The sequence below is a fragment of the Nelumbo nucifera genome, chromosome 4 (genome assembly GCF_055504915.1).
Source record: "Nelumbo nucifera cultivar China Antique chromosome 4, China Antique-T2T, whole genome shotgun sequence".
NCBI classification, from domain to species: domain Eukaryota; kingdom Viridiplantae; phylum Streptophyta; class Magnoliopsida; order Proteales; family Nelumbonaceae; genus Nelumbo; species Nelumbo nucifera.
This window is the reverse complement of record NC_142652.1, coordinates 91,503,017-91,529,644: the sequence shown is the minus strand read 5'-3', so window position 1 is coordinate 91,529,644 and position 26,628 is coordinate 91,503,017. Positions and strand designations below refer to the sequence as shown.

Sequence of the window (26,628 nt, the reverse complement as noted above, 5' to 3'; positions counted from 1 at the left end):
CCAGAAGTTACTCTTTCTTGAATGAAATGTCTGTCAACTTCAATATGTTTGGTTTTGTCATGTTGCACTGGATTGTGAGCAATGTTGATGACAACCTGATTATCACAGTATAACATCAATGGCTTATCATGCTCAATACCCAGTTCCTCCATCAAGGATCTAAGCCATAATAGTTCAGAAACTCCATGAGTCATGGCTCTATATTCAGCTCCGGCTAAAGATCGGGCAACAACTGGTTGTTTCTTGCTTCTCCAAGAGACAATATTACCTGCCACCAAGCTATAGTATCCAAAGGTAGATCTTCTGTCATCAATATTTCTGGCCCAATCAGCATTTGTGTAGGCTTCAAGTTTCATATGACCATGCTTATCAAATAGAATTCCCTTTCCAGGGGAACCCTTCAATTAACATAGAATCCACTTTGTTGCTGCCATGTGAGTGTCCCTGGGAGCATGCATGAACTGATTAATGCAACTGACTGCATATGCAATGTCTGGCCGAGTCATGCATAGATAGAGAAGTTTTCCAAGTAGCCTCTGGAAGACTCCCTTACCTTTCAACAATATTCCATCTGAAGCAGGGAGTTTATGACTCGTATCAATAGGAGTAGCAACTGGTCTAGCACCTATCTTCTATGTTTTAGAGAGCAAGTCAAGTACATACTTTCTCTGAGAGATAAGGATCCCATCTTTGGATCTAGCAACTTCTATGCCAAGAAAGTATCTCAATTCCCCTAGATCTTTGATCTCAAACTCTGTATGAAGGAAAGATTTGAGATCATTAATCCCTGATACATCATTACTAGTCACAACAATATCATCAACATACACAATCAGGTAAATTGCTAAGGATCTTTGCCTCTTCACAAAGAGGGTATGATCATACTGAGTCTGTACATAGCCAAAGCTAACAAGGGCAGTCATAAACCTTTCAAAGCATGCCCTAGGGGGCTGTTTAAGTCCATAAAGAGATTTCTTCAGCCTGCATACCTTCCCTTTCATATCTGTTTCATACATCCCTGGAGGAAGAGACATATAGACCTCCTCATGTAACTCTCTATTCAGAAATGCATTCTTTACATCCAGCTAATTAAGTGGCCAGTTTGAGTGTGCAGCCAGAGATAGCAGAACTCTCACAGAAGTCATCTTGGCAACAGGAGCAAAGGTCTCCGGATAATCAATCCCATATGTCTATGTATAACCTTTTGCAACCAGCCTAGCCTTGTACCTTTCAATGGTGCCATCAGTATGATATTTGATGGTAAAAACCCACTTACAGCCTACTGGATCCTTCCCTTCAGGTAAATCAACCACTTCCCAAGTGTCATTCTTGTGCAGGGCATCAATTTCTGTTCTCATAGCATCCCTCCATTCTGGAATAGTAAGAGCTTCTGACACAAACCTGGGAATTGGGTTAGAAGCAACAGAAGAAAGGTAACCAAAATATGAAGGAGAGAGCAAACTATAAGAAAGGTGTTTGGAAATGCAATGTGCAGTACACTTCCTTTTTTCCTTTCTTAATAGCAATAAGGATATCAAGGTCTGGAAAGGATGACTCCAAAGGGGCTGTATCAGTACCTGTTGTCTCTTCTGTGATTGGAAGTGCAGGAGGCTCATGTGGTGTAGGGGAAACAATCTGCTCACTTCTGGTTCTCTGCCATTGGTACAACCTAGGATTAAAAGGAGGACGAGGAGGTAAAGGAGGGATAGGAACACTGGAATGACAATGAAATGACTGATCCTCCCTTGACTCATTTGAAGGAGGAAGAGTCTTAACAGAAGACTCAATTGGGACAGGAAGGGGGAGAGCAAACAACTGTGACAAATTCTCCCCCTTTGGACAATGCCTCTCCTGAGAAGAATCATAAAAGGAAGAGAGCTCATCAAAGGTGACATCCATTGAGACATAACAAGTGCCAGTCTTTGGATCAAAACAACAATAACCCTTTTGTGTGGGGGAATAACCAAGGAAGATACACTTGTGGGCTTTTGGTTCAAATTTATGTCTCAGGACACTTGGGATATGTACATAACAAGTGCAGTCAAAGACACGGAGTGGAATAGGAAAAAGATCCTTGCTCGGATGAAGAAGACTGAAGGGAGACTTAAACCCCAAAACCCTGGATGGCATACGGTTGATTAGGTAGGTTATAGTGAAAACAACATCACCCCAAAATTTTGTAGGGACATGTGAGGCAAATAGGATACTTTTTGCAACTTCAACAATATGCCGATTTTTTCTTTTAGCAACTCCATTATGTTCTGGGGTCCTAACACAGGAGCTTTGGTGAATAACCCCCAAATCAGTGAGATAGCAGGTCAGGTTTTTCTCAAAATATTCTTTTGCATTGTCGGATCTGAAAATTTTAATTATGGTATCAAATTGGGTTAGAACAAATTCATGGAATTGCCTCACAAGTCTGGGAACTTCATCACGGGACTTCATCAAAAATATCCAAGTGAACAGTGAAAAATCATCAATGAACAAGATAAAATCTTTGTAGCCACCCATAGAAGGTAAGTGGTAAGGCCCCCACACATTAGAGTGCACAATATGGAATGGAGAAGAAGATCTTTTATTACTCAAAAGGATAACTACTTCTACAATGGTTTGACAACTCACACAACTCACAATGAAGACTGGACAGACTAATTCCCTTAAACAGTTCTGGGAATAAATGACTTAATGCAGAAAAAGAAAGATGACCCAAACGAAAATGACATAACATGACTCGACTGATGGACTCTGTAGATGTAGACCCAAAAGCAGCTTTTCCAGGTTGTCAATGGCTCTGTCCAAGAATGTCCAACAGATATATTCCATTCGCCTTATGGCCACCCCCAATCGCTTTCCGAGACTTCAGAGCCTGAAAAACACAGTAGGAAGGAAAGAAGGTTACACAACAGTTCAAGGACTTAGTTAGGCTACTTACAGATAACAAATTTGTATTTAGCTTGGGTACATGAAGAGCAGAAGGAAGTACCAAGGAATTTGTAGCCTTGATGGTTCCCTTGCCGGAGATGGGGGCAAGAGAGCCATCGGCTAGGGTGATTTTGTCACGGCCAGGAAGTAAATCATAAGAAACAAACAAAGTGGAAAGGCTGATCTTATGATCAGAAACACTAGAATCAATAATCCAAGGGATCCTATGATTACATGAAATAGTTGCATGATTGGCAGAAGCCCGTATACCTGAATGAGCAAATGCAGAAGAGGTTGAATTTCCTAGAGGGTTGGAAGAAGAGGCCACACCCTCTGGGTGATTGATCATCCTTCCAAACTTCTCATACTCTGCCTTCATACCTGCTAACTGCTCACTAGTTGTCAATTCTTCAGTTTGGCATCTGTCACTATCTGGACCAGCAGCAATATTGGCACTCCCTGCCTTCATATTATTAGACTTCTTTTGAAACCGAAGAGGAAGAAGCTCAGGATGCAATTTCTAACACTTGTCTTTAGTGTGTTTTTGTTTCTTACAGTACTCACAAATAATTTCTTTCTTCCCTGAGCTACTTGGAATCCCTGTAACCCCCTTGGGTTTCACTCCCATATTAGCAAAGTGATCATTTAGACCAGCCCCTTGAACCTGGACAAAGTCTCCTGCTTTCTGCACTACTTACCAAGACATGGGCTTGAGACAGTGAAACACTATCCTTGGATAAGATATTTTGCTTTGTGATGTCATACTCTGGATTCAGCCCTGTCAAAAACTTAAACACCTTGTTTCTCTCAAAAAGTTTCCTGTAGGTCTCAACATCATTAGTGGTGTCCCAGGCTACAACTTCTATCAAATCAATTTCTTGCCATAGAGACTTCAGTATTGAGAAATAAACAGCTAAAGGTTTCTCCCTCTGTCTCAAATTCTTCACATCATTCCTCAACTTGTAAGCCCTGGCCACATTTAATTTTTGGGAATATGTTTCAGCAACACTATCCCAAATTTCCTTTGCTGAATTCATCCACAAATAGTGTTGACTAATCTGCGGTTGTATTGATTTCATAAGCCATCCAATAACAGTATAATTTTCTTGCATCCATTTTTCATATGATGGATCATCTTTTGAGGGAGCCTTTTTGCTCCCGGAGATAAAACCCCATTTTCCTCTACTGCACATATGAATTTTTACTGATTGTGACCAAGCCAGATAGTTAGTTCCATGTAGCTTGACTGTGGTCACAGCTAGTAGAGAGTCTATAGAGGTTCCCATAACTTGTCCGGATGCAGCAACATGCTTGTTTTCAACTTCTGAAAGGTTCATCTTCTTAAAATACTTCAAAAATAACTTCTAACAACTTCGAATAACAACAAATGAAGACAGAAGAAAAACTGTGTTGTGAGTCAACCTCTATGCAGCCGTACCAGCTACCTGCGTCACACCCGAAAGCCGAGAGAAACAGAGAAATCTCAGCCGCTCCTTGTAGACTTCACAGAACACCAATCCACTTCAAGATGAAGGATGAGAAGACTTTCAGTCACTAAGTGACCAGGTTAAACTCCCTGTGGGGCCTGCAATCATATTTCTCTAGAAAATTAGGGTTTCGGGCAACACACTTGAGTTTGTTAGGAGGACGACAAAATCAGTCCCCTTCTCTCCAAAAACCACTAACAACTGTGCTGAAATAGGTTTCTTTAACCATTCATCCGATTCAGTTCTCCATACACACTGTGTGTGGGAAAAAAGAGGTGAAAAAAAAAAGTTAAGCCTGTTCTGATACCAAGAAGAAAAACAACTTTTTGAAAAGAAAGGACTGTTTAAAAAGTTGCAAAAAATCAAAAGAAAGCAGCAGAAATCAGGTTTCAAGAAGAGAGAAGAGGAAGAAGAAGGTGGCGGCAACTAGGGTTTAGAGAGAGATTTTCGAACATAATCTCCTCTTACACCCCTAATTCCATTTCATTAAGTTAAACTTTAATAATATACAGAGAGGCCCCTGGTTGGGCAGAAAATTAAAAACATAATATAAAGAAAGAATAAGAGCCTAGATTAAGGCCCATTACAGCAAAGAACATAAAAGATAAAGAAAGATAAACAGCCTATGGGCCATTCGGCCCATCTTCTCTACATAATCCTAGAGCACACATTGTACCCGACAAAGTTCATTCTGAGGTGATGCCAAAGTTGCCCAAGCAGAGATACCAACATTTCCAACCATTATTTGAAGATCCATGAATGCTTTCCATCACTCTGTGCCACAGTTTCTCCCTTTTTAGACCATCTCCACAACCAATTCCCTAATAGAGCTACATTCCAATTCCCTGCATTCCCAATCCCCAGGCCTCCTTGCTCTTTTAATCTGCACTCTCCTTTTTTTTTTGATCAGCATACACACTCTCCTATTTAACCAAATGATCCTTCTTACCACCTCTCCTGGCTCCCATAGAAAGTCCCACATAATTTTTTCTATCTTTTTAGCTTCCATTAGCAAGATCTTAAACACTGAAAAGAAATAAATAGGAAGGTTTGCTAGCATGTTAAGAAGTTCAAGTGGTATACTTTAGCCAAGATTCCAGCAAGTTGAGGACTTTGTGGTCTGTTTTCAACTTCATGCTTGTCCTTCTTAACCTGATGTTTTTCCCTTTTAGTTTTATCCTTATAACTCCATCTTCAACTTAACCAATAACACTTATTTTTCCCTTAGATATTCATAGAAACCTTATGTTAGGTTTCTAGTGAAGTTTTTCAGCCATTTCTTTACTGGTTACCTATCTGCTAGGTCCATTGCCAGATCCTCAATAGCAATGTGCCACCTATTCAGGAACTGTGGAAACAAATCACATGCAAAGAGGGAGTAAGAGATAAGAAGGCATTAGGGCTTCAATATCCCTTTTGTTCTGTTCTATTGGCTTTCTGTGAACTTTATTCAAGCATGACAATACTGGTGAAAACAATGGCGAGAGGAGGGGGCTGAACCACACCCTCTTGGCTCTTGTTCTTCTCTCAAGCAACATTGGCCTGTACCTTGGACTTCATGTGTTTAGATGAGTATGTTGTGGCCAAAAGAACAAGCAAAAGAGATTATTCAAGATGAACTGTTTTGAAGTGTCTCAATAGACAATGATTTGATAACATCGAACCAGCCCACCTTCCTTCAAGAGGCCTTCCCTCCATCAGAAAACCCAGAAGAATCCATATGCGGCTATGATGGCAGAATCATAGGGCATATTTCTAGCCAAAAATGGAAGGAGCCTCAGCCTTTAGGTCTTGTAGAAGAGGCCATCATTCAAGCAAGGGATGAAGCATAAAGAGATAAATAATGTATACAAAGAATAGATGATGAAGTTAAAGAAGGAAATTAGGCTGAACAACATTACAAAGAGGAAGAAGAGGGAGGAGAGAGAAAGGAAGAAGTAGGAGAACATATTGAGGTCGGTGGGTGATATTTTGGTGAATGATATTTTAAGAGGATGGAGAGTTGTAGTCAACTTATCTACTGGGAGAGTGGTGTGACAAATGCATTAGATACCTAGAAGTGACCACAAAAAGTTCAACTTTGATGGAAACATCTTCAGTAATCCAGTAATGGTACGGTTTTAGCTTTGTTTTCAGGACTAATTGGCAAAGGGGATTCATTAAGAGAAGAATTGTTAACCAAGGTTCGAGGCTGGAAAAACCAATGAACTTGACCTGGCTAATACAGCCAGTTGATATGGCAGGATAGACAAACCATTAAGGAGATCAAATGGGTGACAATGGAACTAGAGGTAACAGTTTAGTGGATGCAAAGGTTAGAAAATAGCATGGCTGATGTTATTGGCTAAACAAGGGATGAATAGGGATCATAAATCCATGTATATATATTATTCTTTCTTAAAAAACAGCAATGGACCTAGAAAATAGGTAACCGGAAGATCTGGGCTGAAGCAACAGAATAGTGCCTTGTTGCCTGGGTGATCTTTTTTTTTTTTTTTATATATATAAAAATCTGGTTTGTTTCTCTTGCTTGTTTTATAGGTAGCTTTTTTTTTCCCTAGTTGAAAGGGAAATGAGCTGAAGTAGTGAAAGATGATTTGGTGGACCATAGTTTAACAATGGTTACTGTTGAGGTTTTAGTAGTTATGTTTTATCTTTTTCAATTAGTGTTATTGGGCCCAAGGCCCAAGAGTTTAATGCTTTCTTTTATATGCTATTTACAGCAGCTGCCCTATTAATGGCATATTAGTCATTGTCTTTCCTTTTAATTAATGAGTATATAAGTTAATGAGTGGGGCGACTAGATCTATTATTGGCTTCTTCCATTTCTTCTAAGGATTTTTGTGATTCTCCTTTGCAGCTCTAGATCAGCCAACTACATGGTGAGATAGAGAGCTGAAAAGACTTAAAAAGGGCCCCGATCTTGGATTTTTTTGGTGGACCTAGAACCCTATGTGTCTGATCTTGGGTTGATCATTGAAATTAGGAAGAATTGGAGAAGAAGGAAGAATCCCAATAGCAGTAGGATTCTTTGATTTTGACCTAGGAAGTGGCACTCAAGTTTTTTCTGCATTCCTTGAGGTTTTCTAAAGGGAGCGGTTCAGTTTTTGGAGGTTTTTGAGCTTTCTATAGGGAGTGGCAGCCTATTCTCTTGTTTCTACTGGCTCTTGGGAAGATGAAAATCTCTTAGGGTGAAGTTTTTTAGCTGTTAAAAGATTCTTTGAGGTTTCCAAAGGGGATTGATCTGCTTCTAGTGGTGTTTGCTTGTTTATAGTTGAGGTTTAGGTTGTTCTAAGAACTATGGAGGGTAGTGGAGTAGAACACAAATCTACTAGTGTCATGGGACTAGGTGTAGCCATGTGGGCAGTGCTAGTGATCCTTTTGGGGCAGGTACCATCACTACAGTTAAATTGGATGGTACAAATTATTTGGAATTGTCACAATGAGCCAATATGGCTATTAGTGCTCATGGAACATTGGGGTATGTAACTAGTGAAGAGAAGAAACTTGAGACCAACTCTTCCTTGTAGGTGCATGAGAACTACATGGTGATGACCTGGCTTTGTAATTATATGTTACTCCATATAAGTAAGAATTTTTTATAAGCTAACACAACTAAGGAGATTTGGGATAAAATTGTAGTGACCTACTCACGAAGTGAGAATGTTGCTTGGGTTTATCAGTTGAGAAATCAGGTGATTTGTACAAGGCAGGGAGATAAACCTACTGTAGTCTACTTTTCAGCTCTTAAAACCTTGTGGTAGGAGATAGACCATTTAGAGATTGTGGTTTGGAAGAGTACTAAAGATGCTACTACTTACTAGAAGCTAATAGAGAATAACAGGGTGTTTGAGTTCCTAGCAAGACTTTATCCCAAGTATGACAGTGCATGATAGCATGTTCTTTCCTATGATAGTGTAACTCTTTCTTATGCTTTTGTGTTTGGAGAAGAGAGTAGTTGGAATGTTATGTTGAGGAATCTAAGCATTGAGTAGACGACTATGGTTAGCACAGTAAAGCCTAAGCCTGGTGGAGATAAGGGTGGTAGTGAAAGTAAGAAGGACAACTAGACAAGAAGGATTTGGTCTATCGCTATTGTAAGAAGCCTAAGCATACCAGAGGCACTTGTTGGAAGCTTCATCCACATCTTATACCAATTCGACTTAGAAATAAGAAGGGGAAGCCTAAGCATACCAGAGGCATTTGTTGGAAGCTTCATCCACATCTTATACCAACTCGGCTTAGAAATAAGAAGGGGAAGCCTAAGCATACCAGAGACCTCTTACACCAACTTCCTTAGAGTCTGTTGTAGTGACCACAATAAGGGCCAAGTTGGAGAGGTATAGGCAATATTTGAGTTAGAGAGATACAACTGGTTCTAGTGCTTCACTAAGTGGACAATAAGGTGCAAGTAGCTTCGAGACTAGTCATACTACTTCATTTGCTCGTCCAAGTAGTTCATATGCTACTGCAAATTATGTCTCCACTACAGGTAAGGGGGGGACCTCCCTGGATTATAGACCTAGGAGCCTCAGAACATATGGCCAACATTTCACACTTTTTTCTTCATACCACCTATGCTCTAGTGGAGATAGAGTCTCTATATGATCCAGTGCCAGGAAGTTGGTATATCACTATGGATGTTGCTGTCTTTGAGTCCAAACCATTCTTTTCAGGTAGCCCTTCTTAGGGGGAGTGTTTTGGGGGAGAGAATGAGCAACCCTTGTCACTTCCTATTCCAACTCCTTTACCTGCTCTAGTATCTAACCTAGTTGTTCCACCTACTTTGCTGCTCCTATGTCTTCTCAGTTTTTTTACACATGGGGGTTTATTCTATACCAGAGGAACCCATACCACTTCCCATTGGCTCATTTGAGATTCCAGGTTTGACTAACATAGATTCAGGTATGCCCTTTTCTTCCATTGATGTTTCAGTTCCTGTTGATATTGCACCTATTCCTAACACTTTTGCAGATGACCTAGACCTTCCTATTGCACTTTAGAAGGGGAAGAAAAATTGTACAACCCATTGTATTTCACATCTTTCCTACAGTGGGCTTTCTCTCTCTCTTACCAAGCCTTCGTTTCCTCTCTTGATTTTGTGTTTATAACCAGGAATGATAGTGAAGCTCTCTCCAAACCTAAGTGGAGGACAACTATTTAGGAGGAAATGGAAGCTTTGATAAAAAAATCAAACATGGGAAATTGTAGAAACCAACTGCTAGAGACAAGAGAATCTGATTATAAATCAATAGGTAGCCTCCTATTCTTGGCCCATTTTTTAGCTTGATGTGAAGAATGCTTTTTTCAATGGAGATTTATAGAAAGAGGCGAACATGGACCTTCTAGTTGGTTTCTATGGTGATGTAGGCAAGGGAAAAGTATGCAAATTAAAGAAATCTTCATATGGATTTGAGCAGTCACCCAAAGGCTGGTTTGATCGGCTTAGGGGAGCATTGACTTGTTTTGGATACACTCTAACCTAATCAAATCATACCTTGTTTGTGAAGAGAAGGGGATCATTGGTGTCGGTCCTAATAATATATGTGGATGACCTTGTGGTCACATGGAATGACTTGAGTGAGATTGATGTTTTAAAGAAGAACCTACACCAAGAGTTTGAGATAAAGGACCTTGGGAATTAAGGTATTTTCTGGGTATTGAAGTGGCAAGATCCAAACATGGAATCTTCATTTCCTAAGGAAAGTATGTGTTGGATTTGCTTTAGGAGATTGAAAAACTTGGAGTGAAGCTAGCAAATACGCCTATTGATCAAAACCATAGAATTAATGCTTTAGATGGTCAGTTAGTAAAGGATGTTGGGAGTTATTAGAGATTGGTGGGTCAATTGCTTTACTTGTGCATGACACGTCCAGATATCTCCTATGCATTCAGTGTTGTGAGTTAGTACATGCATTGCCCTATAAGCTCAACACTGGGAAGCAATTGACAAGATACTTGCCCATTTGATAGAGGGGGACTCCAAATTGGTAATTGGGTGGGTGCAATCAGGGCAGCTTGGAATTTGGCAATATAGACAGCTGATAAAGGAAATACTTAGCATAACAAGGAAGGTGGGTGTTTGTTTCAAGTGGGTAAGGAGATCAGAAAATGGTTATGCTAATGCCTCAGCAAAACAAGGGACTGTAAATGAGAGACTTTACTAGGCAATGCTGTAACATTTGATGTTTATTGGATCAACCTCTTCTAATAGGGGTTGACTTCTGTATTTCAGTTTTAAATTATCTTTAATGAAAGTTACTGTTTCTGATAAAAAAAAAAGATACTTGCTTATTTGAAAAGGCATCCAGGTAGAGGGATATTGTTTACTGATCATGAGCACATGAAGCTGGAAACTTATACAAATGCAAATTGGGTAGAGCGCCTAGATGACAAGAAATCTACCTTAGGAGTTTGCACTCTTGTTGGAGGTAATATGGTTTCATGGAAGTAAGAAACAACCAGTTGTAGCTATGTCAAGTGCGGAAGTAGAATATATAGCAACGACAAATGGTGTTTTGGAGTTTCTCTGGGTTAGGTCCTTATTGGGAGAGTTTGGAATTGATATAGTAGAACCTATGATGTTGTACTGTGATAATTAAGGAGCAATTAACATTGCCCATAACCTAGTTCAACATGATAAAACGAAGCATATAGAAGTAGACAAACATTTCATAAGAGAAAGGGTGACACCTAGGGAAGTTTGCCTGCCATATGTTTCATATATCTTGCGGCTTGCTGATGTACTCACCAAGGGGGTTGTAAAGAACAAGCTTGAACATGACCTACACAAGTTGGAAATGTGTGACATCTACTCCCAACTTGAGGGGGAGTATTTAGGTTTTAGTAGTTATTTTTTATGTTTTTAATTTAGTGTTATTGGGCCCAAGGCAGTAGCTGCCCTATTAAGGTCATATTAGTCATTGTATTTCCTTTTAATTAGTGAGTGGGGCGGCCGGATCTATCATTGGCTTCTCCCATCTCTTCTTCTCCTCTCCAAGAAACTCTTATTCTTCTTTTCTTTTATTTCTGTTAGAAATCTGTTTTTCCTATTGTTCTGACATTGCATAGAGTGAAATGGCAGAACAGGATAGCTGGCACATATAGGTGGAATGAAGCTTAATTGACTTGACTTGTATCCTAGTTGAAGTAGCAGCTAGCAAATACTAAAATATATAGAATGAATAAGTTAAACATTGAAAATAGAATATCAGCAACATTACATAGTTCGTGGGAAGTGTAGAGGTGTAGAGCAATGACTAGTGCTGTTATATTGCTATTATTTTATTTATTGTGGTCCCCAGTACTGCTGTTAGTTAGTTTTCTTTATATCTGTTGTTAGGCTGCTATTAGCTATGTTAGTTCATTAGTTCTTTGCTTATGTAAGCAGTAGGGACATTAATGTAATTGCAATCTTATTTTTTGATGTTATTATAAATAGATGAGTGGGGCAGCAGCTAAGGCTAATCACTCTTTTCTCTGATTCTCTCATCTTTCTCTTCTCCAGTATTTTTTCTTTTTAATTTGCATCAAGAATTGGACTGATTGAAGGGATGAGAGATCCATCGTATGGACGCCCAAAGATTGCGGAATAAGGGGGCAAATTTCAAAAATTTTTCTCTCCCTTCAGTTGGGAATCACATTCCCTATTTAGAAAATCATATTTTCAATGATCATTCTTGAACCATAAACTGAACCAAAAGGAGTAGTAGAGGGTTATACCTGATACGGAGAAACAGTATCCCCCAACGAAGGTGTTCACGCCCAAGGAAGGATCCAAAGACTGCTCCCACTGAAGATGACGCAGTGCAGGATGGAGCAGAATCAACAGTGTTCTTCTCCAAGAACTCTGTCATTCGCAAGAATCAGCAGGATGGCACGTGAGCACAACTTCCTATCAATTCTTTCTCAAAGAATTGATGTCAAGATCGAATCTTGACTTCTCCCACAGCTGGAGATCGAACTAGCAAATAGGGCGGCAAGAACAAGGAGGCGGTCAAGAAAGAATTCTGCAGGGATGCTTAATTCTTCCTTCTGTGATTTCAGATGTCTAGAAGATGATGCTATGGTTGCCGCCCCCTCCTTCCTTTATTAACCCAAAAGGATAAGCTCATAATCCAATTAGGAGATGCTTATCCAAATCATATTTGGATTAGCCCTCTCTTTAGGTGATAAGGATAAACCCTTATCTTATCTGCAGATTAGATTAGCTTTCTCCTAATCTCATTAGGAGGTTTCTAGATCTGAATCACATTCAGATCTGGACTCTCTAAGTGGATGGGGTCAAGACCCTATCCTATCTGCTAATCCATCTCAGAATTCGCCTCATAATTGACTAATTAAATAGCCCAGTTCGAAATGGGCTTTAGGCCCATTAAGCTTATATGCTCACTTAACCTTCCTAACTGCTGTCCAGTTGGGCTTCCTTGTATGGCGTGGGACCCAAGCATTGATCTACACATCAGCCACATGGGTTCGGCCCAGCCTTTGTTACAAGGCTTGGCCGAATACACTGTTATGGACAGTGCACCCCCTGAAACCTATCAAATGGGCTCTATGGGCCCAACACTTACCCTAAGTGGTCCCTGGGCCAAGCCACCTTGTAACACCCAGGGACTGTGGGTAGATGCAAGATTAGCCCATTAGGTATTATCCTCAATGGTCTTACACTTAACCTCTCAGCCCATAATGATCATACACTGCCCGACAAGAGAGGACCTCTCCCTCGGCTGCAAGGAACAGTGTTGCACTCTCTACTTGTATGAATCCCGGGAATTAAAACCTTCTTGCAAACATTTTGGAAACCATAATATATATACTTTTATATCTCATATAAAATATACTTTGCAAAACAAATCTCAATGGTTGAAATCAGCTGCCGGCGGTCTTGGTTTCCATCAGTGAGAGTGCATCCCCGATCATTACCTTTGTCCGATAAAGGGGCTGATCCTGTCACTATGATCACCCACTCAGATGAATTCTCAGACTGTCCCAGCATACCCAGGTTTTGACCCCCTCTAAGGATCTCACTGAATGGTACATCAAAGACAGCCCAATCCGACACCTAGTGCAGTATCATAATCGAGTCTACGGGTCGGGTGTAACTTTCCAGTTTTGCCCACCAATTTCCAAGGTCCAGGGCAATACTGGAAATCTGGTCCAGTTCATAGATTCAGTTAATCCTACACTGTATGTGCCTAGGGTCTCACCCTGGCAGCTGAGACAGGCCACCCCAACCGACTTGGTGGCACCACAGTGTCAACCTTATCAGGATATGTCTCCCCAGACCGACCCACTGGCTGTGAACATTCTAAACTAACACGAGTCTCATTAAGTGTCCAGTTTAAGGGTATTACACAGAAACATATCAAGGGAACATGAATCAAATATACACTTTTATTCATTTACAATAAACTCATAAAGTGCATCATTTTGATTGAAGCTAAGGGCATACAAAACTGTTTAACACTGATTACAGTCCGAAATTGCCTACTTGGTATTAGAGCCAATCTAGGGTTTCTCATGTGTGTCTAATCCAGATGGCCACATGAGAATTGCCTAGGACTGAAAGCTTAGAAAGAATTATTCATCGGCTGATTCTTGGAGGTTACTAGAAGGGTTTAGCAGCTGTCCAAAGGCTTGTAGAGGTTTGGAGAGTGTTTTGGTAATCACGAAGAATTAGAGAAGGTTAAAAGGATCAAGATTAGGGTTCAGACCAAGATTGGAGGTGGCGATTAGAGTTTTTTGGGTATGTTTTTATCTTTTCTTGAGACCGGTATCAGTCAAAGATAGGTTGGACTTATTTAGAAGGAGCGGCTGAGCTTTCCCTATTTTCTCAAAGTTTTTTCTAGGGTTTGTTCTTAACCCTACGATCAGACTTGACTGTGAACCTATTTGGAAGGTGTGGCTGAGAATTGCTTTTGTTCTCACAAAGATTTCTCCAAGTTTTTTCTTAACCCTACGATCAGGCCTGATTATTATCATTTTTTGGGTGATTCCTAAATCTGTTTCAGCATTCCAGATTGTTTTCTAAGTGAATTCTAGACTTGTTTCAGCTTCCAAACCTGTTTTTTTGGGGGTGAGAACCTTTTTTGGGGGAATCCCTTTGCTGAGAACTGGTTTCTCTTGATAAACCTATTACAAAAATGGAAGGAGCTGAGTTTAAGACTCAAGGGAAACTGGGGAAGGTGTTTTGGGGGCTGGAAATATGGGAGAAAACAATTTTCAGACCACTACTGTTAAATTTGATGGTTCTAGTTACTTGGAATGGGCTTAGTCAGCCATGATGGCGATTAGGGGCAGAGGAAAGTTAGGTTATGTGAATGGAGATGTAAAGACACCAGCCAAGGAAGACCCTTCATATACCAAATGGGTTCAAGAGAACTATTTGGTCATGACTTGGCTATGTAACTCTATGCAGCCTCATATTAGCCGCTATTATTTGTGGGCAAAAACAGCTAAGGAAATTTTGGAAGTGATGAAGGAAACCTACTCTCAGCCACTCAATGTTGCTAGGGCCTATGAATTGAAATGTGAAGTAAATAATCTCAAACAAGGGGAGAAACCGGTTTTAGTTTACTTTTCCACCTTGAAATCCTTATGGCATGACATTGTTCATCTATAAACTATTGAGTGGGAAAGTTATGAGGATGCAAAAACCTATAGAAAACAAGTTGAAATAGGGTTTTTGAATTCCTAGCTGGTCTGAATTCAGAGTATGTTATTGTGAGACAACAATTACTCACAAGGGAGAGTGTGACCTTATCTCAAGCCTATTCTTTAGTGCATAGTGAGGAAAGTAGGAAGAAGGTTATGTTGCAGTTTCAGCCTATGGAATCAGCCTCGTGAAACCAAAATTTGGGGGTGACAAGGAAAGGGGACATAAAGGAGGATAAGAAGGACCTAGTTTGTGACCATTATAAGAAGCTAAAGCACATCAAGGAAACTTGTTGGAAGTTATATCCACATTTAATGCCAACAAAGATCAGAAGTAAAAGGGGGAATGCCAATGTGGCTATTATTACTGATGGTGCATCCTCTTCCAATACGAGTACATCCCTAGACACTTTAGCTGTTGTCCAAGCTGCTCTGACACAGTTAGAAAGTGAAGTTGGTACTTCAGCTCCCTCATCTCAGCCACTGATTACACCTGCTACTCTTACTTCAGCATTTGCTCATTCAGGTAAACGGGCATCAGCATATCATGTTTTAGGCCCAAGTAATAATGGACCTTGTTGGGTCATAGATTCAGGTGCATTTAACCACATGATAGGCTTATCTTCTCTGTTTACTACTTATTGCTTATCCTCTGGCAGAGATAGAGTATCCCTTGTTCCCATCTCTAGGAAGGGAAACATTAGATTATCGAATGCCATCTCCTTGTCCTCGGTTTTGCATGTTCCTAAACTTAGTACTAACCTGTTGTCAGTTAGTAGCATCACTAAAAATCAAAACTGTTCAGTGACTTTTCCTAATCGATGTGTTTTTCAGGATCTGGAGACAAGGAAGGTGATTGGGATTGGCCATGAGACGAATGGAACCTACCTGATTGGAGGGTGCCTACATGGGGAAGGTAAAGTTGGAAGGTCTTTTGTTTCTCAGTCTGTGAGTCAGATGATGCTTTGGCATAATCGGTTGGGTCATTTGTCTTTTAAGTCTTTAAGGAGTTTGTTTCCCAGTTTGTTTGAGTCGGTCTAGATGTCTAGTTTAAAATGTGAAAGTTGTGAACTTGCAAAGCATTGTAGAACAACTTATTCTTTGAGCATTAAAAGTACTATTCCTTTTGAAATTGTGCATACTAATGTTTGGGGACCATATCATGTCATTGGTATGGGGGGATACCGATACTTTCTACTGTTTGTTGATGACTATATTTGTTTTTCATGGGTTTATCTTATGAACTCTCGAGATGAGGTCCTTACTTTGACTTAGAACTTCCATCAAATAGTCCTAACCTAGTTTTGAGTCAAAATCAAAGTTTTTAAGTTAGATAATGCCAAAGAGTATTTTGCAAAACCCTTGACCATGGGGTTATTCATCAGAACACTTGTGCTCGCACACTTCAGCAAAATGGAGTTGCTGAGAGAAAGAATAGGCATATATTAGAGGTAGCTAGAAGCATTATGCTAAACTCCAATGTTCCTATACGTTTATGGGGGGATGCTATCCATACAATCATGTACCTCATCAACAGGGTTCCTTCTTGGGTCCTAGACATGAAAATTCCATTTAGCCTCTTATATCCCGATAAAGACTTGTTCACTATTCCCCTTAAAACCTTTGGATGTACTTGTTTTGTTTAGATTCTTGGACCTCATCGTTCTAAGTTTGACCCTAAAGCTTCCAAATGCATATTTCTTGGGTATGCACAAAATCAAAAGGGATATTGTTGCTATGAATCTACTTTTGGGAAACGGTTTGTTTCTATGGATGTGACTTTCTTTGAGTATGTTCCCTACTATAATAGAGTTTCTTCTTAGGGGAAGAGTAGTAAGATGGGTTTACCCACATCAGAAATTCCTTCACTTGCCCCAATTACTGAATGAGAGTGTAATGACGAGGGTTGTCAAAAGTGTAGGGAGTTGAGGGTGTTTCATAGGCGGTGGAGACAGGTTGGTTTCGGTCCTTAGCAGTCCAGGCCAGCTCCAGTCAGTTTCCTCTGTGGCTCTAGATCCGGGTACTACAACTCTCTCACATCCTACTACAGTGGAGATATCTCCCATCACTGAGCCTAATGAGATGCCTCCCATTACTAAGCCTTCACTTCCTTTTGATGATCTTGATCTTCCGATTGCTATCCGAAAAGGGAAATGCCGTCGCACTTCATCTATAGAACATTGTATTTCTCAGTATCTGACTTATGACCATTTGTCTCCATCCTATAAGTCCTTTTTGGCATCTATCTCTGCCACTTCCATTCCTAGGACAGTGCAAGAAGCCTTGTCTATACCAGAGTGGAAGGATGCCATGAAGGTAGAAATGGATGCTTTTCTCAAAAATAATACATGGGAATTGGTTGATCAGCCGAAAGGGAAGAAACTGGTTGGGTGTAGATGGGTGTTTACAATAAAACATAATGCTGATGGCTCCGTTTTGAGGTATAAGGCCAGATTAACACAGACTTATGGTATAGACTACTTGGAGACTTTTGCACCGGTAACCAAGATGAACACTATCAGAGTGTTATTGTCCATTGCAGAAAATTTCTCATGGCCATTGTTCCAAATGGATGTTAAAAATGCCTTCCTCAATGGTGATTTGCAAGAGGAGGTATACATGGAGTTACCTCCTGAATTCTACAGTATAGAAGCAGGGAAGAAGGTCTTCCGGTTGAATAAAGCCTTATATGGACTGAAACAGTCACCAAGAGCATGGTTTGATAGATTTAGACTAGCTCTCGGAAAATTCGGCTATGCCCAAGCCCAATCAGATCACACTCTTTTCATTAAGAAAACATACTTCTCCTTGACTCTACTTGCTGTTTATGTGGATGATATTGTGGTGACAGGGAGTGATACCCATGAGATTGACTCTCTTAAACAACTGCTTCACAAAGAATTTGAAGTCAAAGACTTGGGAGAACTACACTATTTTTTGGGTATTGAAGTAGCCTGGTCCAAACATGGAATTTTTGTCTCTTAAAGGAAGTATGTTATTAATCTTTTGGAGGAAACTGGAAAGGTAGGTGTTAAACCAGCTGACACACCCATTGAACAAAACCACAAGATTAGAACCAAAGGTGGAGAGCCCTCTGAAGACAAGGCTATGTTTCAGAGGTTGGTTGGAAAACTGCTTTATCTGTGCCTCACCCAACTAGACATTTCTTATGCAATCAACGCAGTTATCCAGTACATGCATTCTCCCACAACCACCATCTTCTTGCAGTTGAGAGGATCCTTGCTTACCTGAAGAGATATCTAGGCAGAGGCATACTCTTCAAAAATAATGGTCACATGAATATAGAAGTCTACAGAGATACTGATTGGGTGGGGTGTGTTGATGACAGGAGGTCTACCTCTGGGTATTGTGCCTTTGTAGAGGCAACCTTGTCTCTTGGAGGAGTAAGAAACAAAATGTTGTAGCACGTTCCATTGCTGAAGCAGAATACAGATCTATGGCACTTGGTGTGGCTGAAGTATTATGGTTGAGGTCCTTGTTTTAGGAACTAGGAATTGCTTATGAGAAACCTCTGATGCTATACTGTGATAATCAGGCTGCTATTAACATTGCCCACAATCCAGCACAATACCTCTGGGTATTGTGCCTTTGTAGAGGCAACCTTGTCTCTTGGAGGAGTAAGAAACAAAATGTTGTAGCACGTTCCATTGCTGAAGCAGAATACAGATCTATGGCACTTGGTGTGGCTGAAGTATTATGGTTGAGGTCCTTGTTTCAGGAACTAGGAATTGCTTATGGGAAACCTCTGATGCTATATTGTGATAATCAGGCTGCTATTAACATTGCCCACAATCCAGTACAACATGACATAACTAAACATATTGAAGTGGATCGACACTTTATCAGAGAGAGTTGCCTCTCAAGAAGTGTGTCTTCCATATATTGCCTCTGATATGCAGCTTGCTGATCTCTTCACCAAGGCAGTTACAAAGGCTAAGTTGGAAACAGATTTACACAAGTTGGGAATGATAAATATCTATTTCCAACTTGAGGGGGAGTGTAGAGATGTAGAGCAATAACTAGTGCTTTTATTTTATTTATTGTGGTTTCCACTACTGCTGTTAGTTAGTTCTCTTTATATCTGCTGTTAGGATGCTGTTAGCAATGCTAGTTTATTAGTTATTTGCTTATGTAAGCAGTAGGGGCATTAATGTAATTGCAATCTTTTTTTTTTTATGTTATTATAAATAGATGAGTGGGGCGGCAGCTAAGGCTAATCACTCTTTTCTCTCATCTTTCTCTTCTTCTTCTTCTTCTTCTTCTTCTTTTTAATTTGCATCAAGAATTGGACTGATTACAGTTCGGATTTGCCTACTGGAAGAAAAGAACAACTAGGGGGAGGAGAGGAGGCCTTATTCTGTAAGTGTGAGAAGATATGAAGAGAATATCTAGTGCTTGTGTATTGTGATAAATCAATGAATGAAATGTGTTAACAGGTGTATTATATGTACTGTACACAGGCTTAGTACCCGTAGGGGTATTTTTCGTAATTCTGTATACATTTTGTTATGTACGGCCAGAACAGTATAAATAGATAGCTTCACTCGACTGAAGCCAAGTTTTGTTGAGGCCTTAACTCAGTTGCCTCTTATTCTTCTTCTTCTTCTCCTCTTTCTTCTTCTTTTCTCCTTCTTTTCTTCTTCTTCTTGGTCTCCTTCTCAACATGGTATCAGAGCCAGGTTCGTCCATGCCTAGAAAACAACTAGCTGAGGTCTCTCTCCTCTGCTGCGAAGGAGTTATAGTACTGATGCTCGAAGACAAGGAAGAGGAAGCTTTTCTAGTGCTACGATTAGTCTCCACTGCCGAGTAGGGCTTTGCTACAAGTATGCTGACTGTTCAACTTCCTAGCACAGAAAAAAGGTTCGGCTACATGTATTTTTGCTGGTAGGTGGGTTGTTTTGGCTAAGAGGACTGTAGAAATCCATCCCAGATGTTCGAAGGAAGGCTCTGACCTGAAGGGGAGTTCGAGTTCATGACTGATGACTGTGCTGCCTATTGCTGGTACTGAGATTTTTTTTTTCTCTCTTCCTGTTTATGGCTTCTTGCATGACTGTTAATGTTCCATAATCTGAGTAGGGACTGTTCCCCTTCCTCCGATTGTATGTTGCCTAGTCTGCACTCTAAGGGGCTGTTGATGAACCCTAGAACTTGAGTGATTGTTCGGCTGCCCTGGAAAGTGGATATCAGCCAATTAGGTGTGGTGAATCACCACTCGTATTGCTGCTCCTACTGTGACTTTTTTTTGGGCTGAGAAGCTGTATCAAGGTTGTGAACTGTAGGTCTTTCAGACTTGGTTACACTGCATGTGCAGTTCGTATAGTGTTTTGTGGACTCCTACACAGTGTAGGTGATAAACCCTAGTACTGCAGTTGTAGTGTTTGTGCTTGGTTCTTTGTGGGTCCGAAAATCAGCAAGTGTCCTGTTGTGGACTGTTGCAGCTCTGTAAGACTGTGCTTTGGTTTTGTGTATTTCTGAACTGAGAATCATGAGTAGTGAAGATTCAGCTACATCCGGAATCTCCACAATGCTGAATGGAATGAGTGGGAACAGTGATCTATCCTTCCCTATGGCTGGTGTTCCTCTTGACGGGTTAAACTATCTAGAGTGGTCAAGGGGGATCAAACTATACATAACTGCAAGGGGAAAAGTAGGCTACATAAATGGAAGAATCAAAGAACCACCTTCTGAAAATGCAGAACATGATAAATGGGATCAGGAGAATAGTATGGTTATGTCATGGCTTTTGATCTCCATGCAACCGCAAATAAGGAAGAATTTCATGTGGGCTGAAACTGTAAATGAGATATGGGATCAGGCAAAGTCCACCTATTCTGAACTCCGACACTATGCCAAAATTTATCAACTGCAAGCAGCTTCATCTACTTGTAAACAGGGGGAGAGGAGTTTATCAGTTTATTACTCTGATCTGACAACTGTTTGGAAGGAGCTGGACCATTACCAGAACATTGAGTGGAAGTGTGAGGAAGATGCAAAATTGTATAAGAAACTTGTCTCACAGCAAAGGGTATTTGCCTTTTTACATGGTTTCAATCCTATCTATGAACCCATCAGAGTACAAATTCTAAGTTCAAAGGATCTTCCTTCAATTCAGGAGGTCAATGCTCTTGTCCAGTCTGAAGAGAGCAGAAGGAACTTGATGAACAACACCGGAGGGGATGCAATTGTGTTGGTAGCAAAGGGGGGTCCCTCTACTAGTGGTGGACCTTCTTTCAAGAGAGGAGATCTCCAGAAGAAAGCAGAAGATAAGGAAAAATTGTGGTGCACTAATTGTCAGAAGCCCCGACAAACCAAAGATACTTGTTGGGATCTCCATGGGAAACCGAAGTGGGCTCAGGATTTACCTAAGAAGCAAGGTTCATATGGTATTAGAAGACAAGGGCAGCAAGGTACCAAGAAACACCACATGGCCAATATGGTTACTCAGGAGAATCAGCCCTCCACCTCCACTGTGACTCAACCACCACATGGCCAACATAACTACTCTGGATCCAACCCAAGAGAGGATATTGTCAACTCCTTCCGTGACCATTTGGAGCTTTATGGTAGAACAATTCGCCATATGGATGATCCTCCCACCACCTCTTTTGCATCCACATCAGGTAATCTTGCCACAGCTTTCCATGTTGCTTCTCACGACCTTGACTCTCCATGGATCATTGATTCTGGAGCGTCAAAACACATGACTGGTATGTCCTCTTTCTTCCAAACTTATCACCCCCTTTCCGGAAGAGATAAAGTGAGACTAGCTGATGGATCATACTCTCCCATAGCTGGTCAAGGAACTCTCTCTCTTCCCCTTGGCTTTACTCTTTCTAATGTTCTTCATGTTCCAAAATTTCATATGTTTGTTTTCAGTCATTAGTGTTACAAATTCCTTAAACTGTTCTGTGACTTTTTTCCCTTCCTATTGTGTGATTCAGGATCTGGCCTCAGGGAGGACGATTGGTAGAGGTCGTATGGTTGATGGACTCTATATGCTGGAGAATACGATTGGCCTTCTTGTTACAGAGTCTATGAGTCAGTTCAAAAAGAGTAAAATGTATTTATGGCATTGTCGTTTGGGTCACTTGTCTTTTGAGTCGTTGAAAGTTGTTTTCCTAGAAATGTGTAAGTCCGTGTCTGTTTCTAATTTTTCTTGTCAAACGTGTCAATTAAGCAAGCATTGTAGAACTCAATTTCCTCAAAGAAATAGTAAATCTGAGTTTCCTTTTCACATTGTGCATTCGGATGTGTGGGGCCCTGTTACTTTACCTTCTGAGAGTGGCTACAAGTACTTTATTACCTTCATTGATGATTATTCCAGATACACTTGGGTATATCCAATGCGAACCCGTGAGGAAGTACCAAAAATTATCCAAGATTTTCAGCTGATGGTCTTCACCCAATTTCAGACTGAAATTCAAATATTTCAATCAGACAATGCAAAAGAGTTTTTTCATAGTGACCTCACGGAGTTCCTTGCTTCACATGGCTCTCTTCACCGGAGCTCTTGTGCCCGCACGCCACAACAAAATGGTGTGGCTAAACGGAAGAACCGTCACCTTCTTGAAGTGGCACGGGGTTTACTACTCCACATGAATGTTCCCAAACGTTTTTGGCTTGAGGTCGTCCTTTGTTCTACATACCTCATTAATCGAATGCCCTCTCGTTGGTTAGAGTACAAAGCTCCACATCAGCTTCTCTTTCCTAAGGCCCCTCTTCTTTCTATTCCTCCCCGTGTTTTTGGTTGTCGGTGTTTTGTCCAAAACCTTTCCCCCACCCGGGGAAAATTGGACTCTCGTGCTATTCCATGTATATTTCTTGGCTACTCATTCTCTCAGAAAGGGTATCGTTGCTTTGATCCTGTTTCACGAAAATTCTATGTCTCCATGGATGTTACCTTCTTTGAGGATGAGCCCTTCTTTCCTGTTTCTCCTCAGGGGGAGTGTAGGTATGAGGAGAAACTGGTTCAACTTCCTCCTCTTCCTACTCCTTTTCCTTTTCCTTCTCCTTCTCCTTCTCCCTTTTCTCCTTCTGATCCTCCACCTTTTCGTGTTTTTTCTCGTCGTCGTAAAGGCCAATCAGGTTCAAGAGCTGAGGAGAATCCAGAAGTCGTACCTCAAATGCCATCAGATTCCTTGGGGGAAGATCATACTCACTCAAGTAACTTGACTCCCAACCTCCCTGTTGCTAATGATCTTGACCTTCCCATTGCCCACAGGAAAGGTGTTAGGTCGTGTACCACCAAACACCCCATTTCCAACTTTGTTTCCTATGAGAACATCGCACCTTCATTTCGTGCTTTTCTTACCTCCATTGACAGTATCCCTATTCCCAAGAATGTGGCAGAATGGCACATGGGAACTTGTTGATCTCCCCAAGGGAAAGGATCCAGTTGGATGTAAATGGGTGTTCACTGTTAAGCATGGGGCTGATGGAACCGTGGAGAGATATAAAGCTCGTGGCAAAGGGTTTCACTCAACTATATGGGGTTGATTATGCAGAAACCTTTGCACCTGTTGCCAAAATGAACTCTATTAGAGTCCTCTTCTCTCTTGCTGCCAATCTGAATTGGGATCTACATCAGCTCGACATCAAGAATGCCTTCTTGAATGGTGACTTTGAAGAGGAAGTTTATATGGTTCAACCCCCCGGTTTTTTGGCTCAAGGAAGTGAACAAAAGGTGTGCAAGTTGAAGAAGTCTTTATATGGGCTGAAGCAATCACCAAGGGCTTGGTTCAACAGATTTCGTATTGCAGTCCAGAAGAGGGGATATAAGCAATGTCAGTCAGATCACACACTGTTTGTAAAAAGAGTAGAAGGTAAAATGGCTGCCCTAATAGTATACGTGGATGACTTAATTGTTACTGGTGACTGGAAAGATGAAATTCAAAGTTTGAAGGGCTTCCTTGCCACTCAGTTCGAGGTGAAAGATCTAGGTCCCGCCAAATACTTCTTTGGAATTGAGGTTGCCCGATCAAAAAGGGGTATCTTCATCTCTCAAAGGAAATATGTCATAGATTTGCTTAAGGACACTGGAAAGATTGGGGTTAAACCAGCCGACTCTCCCATTGATCCCAACCATAAGTTAAGTGACAGTCAAGGTGAACCACTTAAGGATGTGAAGCAATTTCAGAGGCTTGTAGGGAGATTGTTGTACCTCTCTATGACTCGTCCAGACATAGCATATGTTGTTGTCCTCAGTCAGTTCATGCATGCACTTAGGTCCACCCACCTTGAAGCAGCAGAGAGAGTACTACGGTATCTTAAGAAGTTCTCGGGTGCTGGTTTATTATTCCAGAAACATGGACACTTGAGGGTTGAAATTTACACAAATGCGGATTGGGCTGGATCTCAAAGTGACAGAAGGTCTACTAGTGGTTACTGCACCTTTGTAGGAGGGAACCTGGTTACTTGGAGGAGTAAGAAGCAAACTGTGGTAGCTAGATCCAGTGCTGAAGCTGAGTACCGTGCAATGGCACACGGAGTAGCCGAAGGTATGTGGATAAAGAATCTATTGGGAGAGTTGGGTTTTCCAGTTGGTAAACCCATGACTCTACTCTGTGACAACAAGGCAGCTATCAGTATTGTTGCCAACCTGGTACTACATGATAGAACAAAACACATTGAAGTTGACAAGCATTTTATCAGAGAGAAAATCATCACAGGCGAAGTATGCACTCCATACATCAGCTCTGAAGACCAACTTGCAGACTTGTTTACAAAAGGGCTAAACTATTCCAGACATCAAGGTCTCTGTGACAAGTTGGGCATGATTGATATCTATGCCCCAACTTGAGGGGGGAGTGTTAACAGGTGTATTATATGTACTGTACACAGGCTTAGTACCCGCAGGGGTATTTTCATACTTCTGTATACATTTTGTTATGTATGGCCAGAACAATATAAAATAGATAGCTTCACTCGACTGAAGCCAAGTTTTGTTGAGGCCTTAACTCAGTTGCCTCTTATTCTTCTTCCTCTTCTCCTTCTTTCTTCTTTTCTCCTTTTCTTCTTCTTCTTGGTTTCCTGCTCAACAAAATGAAAACCAAAGGAATGAAGCATAGGAGTGATTAAGTATCATAGATTAGGGTCTTGCCGTCTTGGGCTTGTCTGAAATCCAAATATCACGAGCAGACCTCTGTATGCATGACCATTCTAAACTTTTATTTGCATATATTATTATGTAGGTTAGAAGAATAATATAAGAAACCACTAAATTTAAGTTCTCCAAGTTCAATTGACTTTTATGTGCTTATACATAATACATGCATCAATAAATTACTTTATCTTTTTCAAAATAGAAAAAGTGTAACAGAGATCCCTCTACTATATATTAACTATTTGACTATTGATGAAATGAAAAATTATAGGCTTCAAAATTCTTTTAACTCAAGTTAGATCGTGTTAACATAACTATAAATGTGAATTAGGTTTTTGTTCTTGGTTAGATATTGCCTGTGTCATAATTACTTTGAGTACCTTCTTTTCTGTTTTTTTTTATTTTATTTTTTACTTCCCATAGTTACTGACAGTACCAATTGAGGAATCTAATTATGAATATGTTTTCAGGGTTACAGAGTAATTTCTGTTGATATACCACGTGTATGGAATCAACATGAGTGGATTCAAGCATTTGAGAAGTTTTTGGATGCTATTGATGTTCATCATGTAAGATAATCATTTTATTCTTTATATTCTCTCACTTAGACTTGTTCCTTTAAAAATTTAGGAGTCATTCTAGAAACCCGGATTATTTCTTTTGCTTATTCATAAATCAAATGACTGTCAGTAGGTTTGTTACATCTCTTACTTAAGAGTTGAGAACATCACATCCATGACCCATGGGCTTCATGACTAGTGGTTATAACATTGTAAAGATGGCTGTTGAATGTCTCAAATGGACAAGTTATCAATGATGAATATCTTAGTTACATGATAGAAATAGCGGGTGTCAATCTTGATAGTGCCATTGGGCAGTAATACATGCTCATGAAAGTGATATTCCTAGTTATCCAAAAAGATAGCATTGAGAAAAGGCATAGACCTCCAAAATTAACATAAAAGCAGTTTTTTAAAGTAACAAAAAAACTATTCAGGGACCTCACCTAATAGCTTAAGCTTTTAGGTTGAATGGTTCCTTTTCATGGTATTAGAGCATGTTTGACCAAGTGGTCTAGTGTTTGAGCCTTGTCGCCTCCATTGTAATAAATTAAATTTCAGCACAAGGCATGGGTGGGCCTGTGCTTGTCCATGCTTTTAGCCTGATTGGCTTTCATGTGAGGGGGCATGTTAGAAAATAAAATCCTATTCAGTGACCTCACCTAACAGCTTAAGCTTTTAGGTTGAACAGTTCCTTGAATGAAAGAAAATTATAACCAAGGTGCTTCAATTATTTAACAATTTGAACCTGTGAAATTCTGGACGTGTTTGTCTGTTTCCTAGTTGCATCACATAAAGTAGCTAGTGTGATGGTTAGATGTCTTGTATTCTTGATCCCTGGAAGTTGGTTTTGTGATTTTGGTTGCAGTTCATTTTGTTT

The 26,628-nt window shown here is 40.4% G+C and overlaps 1 protein-coding gene across 2 annotated transcripts in view; it reads left to right on the top strand.

Annotated features, from left to right (window-relative positions):
* The window catches only part of LOC104611396 (alpha/beta-Hydrolases superfamily protein), a 56,983-nt gene that overhangs the window by 5,263 nt on the left and 25,092 nt on the right, over positions 1-26,628 (top strand). Inside the window, exon 3 of one of the 2 annotated variants that reach the window (XM_010278422.3) lies at positions 25,659-25,757. The exons of the other annotated variant lie outside the window; for it this stretch is intronic. Within the exon in view, the coding sequence (XP_010276724.1) occupies positions 25,659-25,757 (99 nt within the window). The remainder of the gene's footprint in view (positions 1-25,658; positions 25,758-26,628) is intronic. 2 annotated transcript variants of the gene reach the window in all.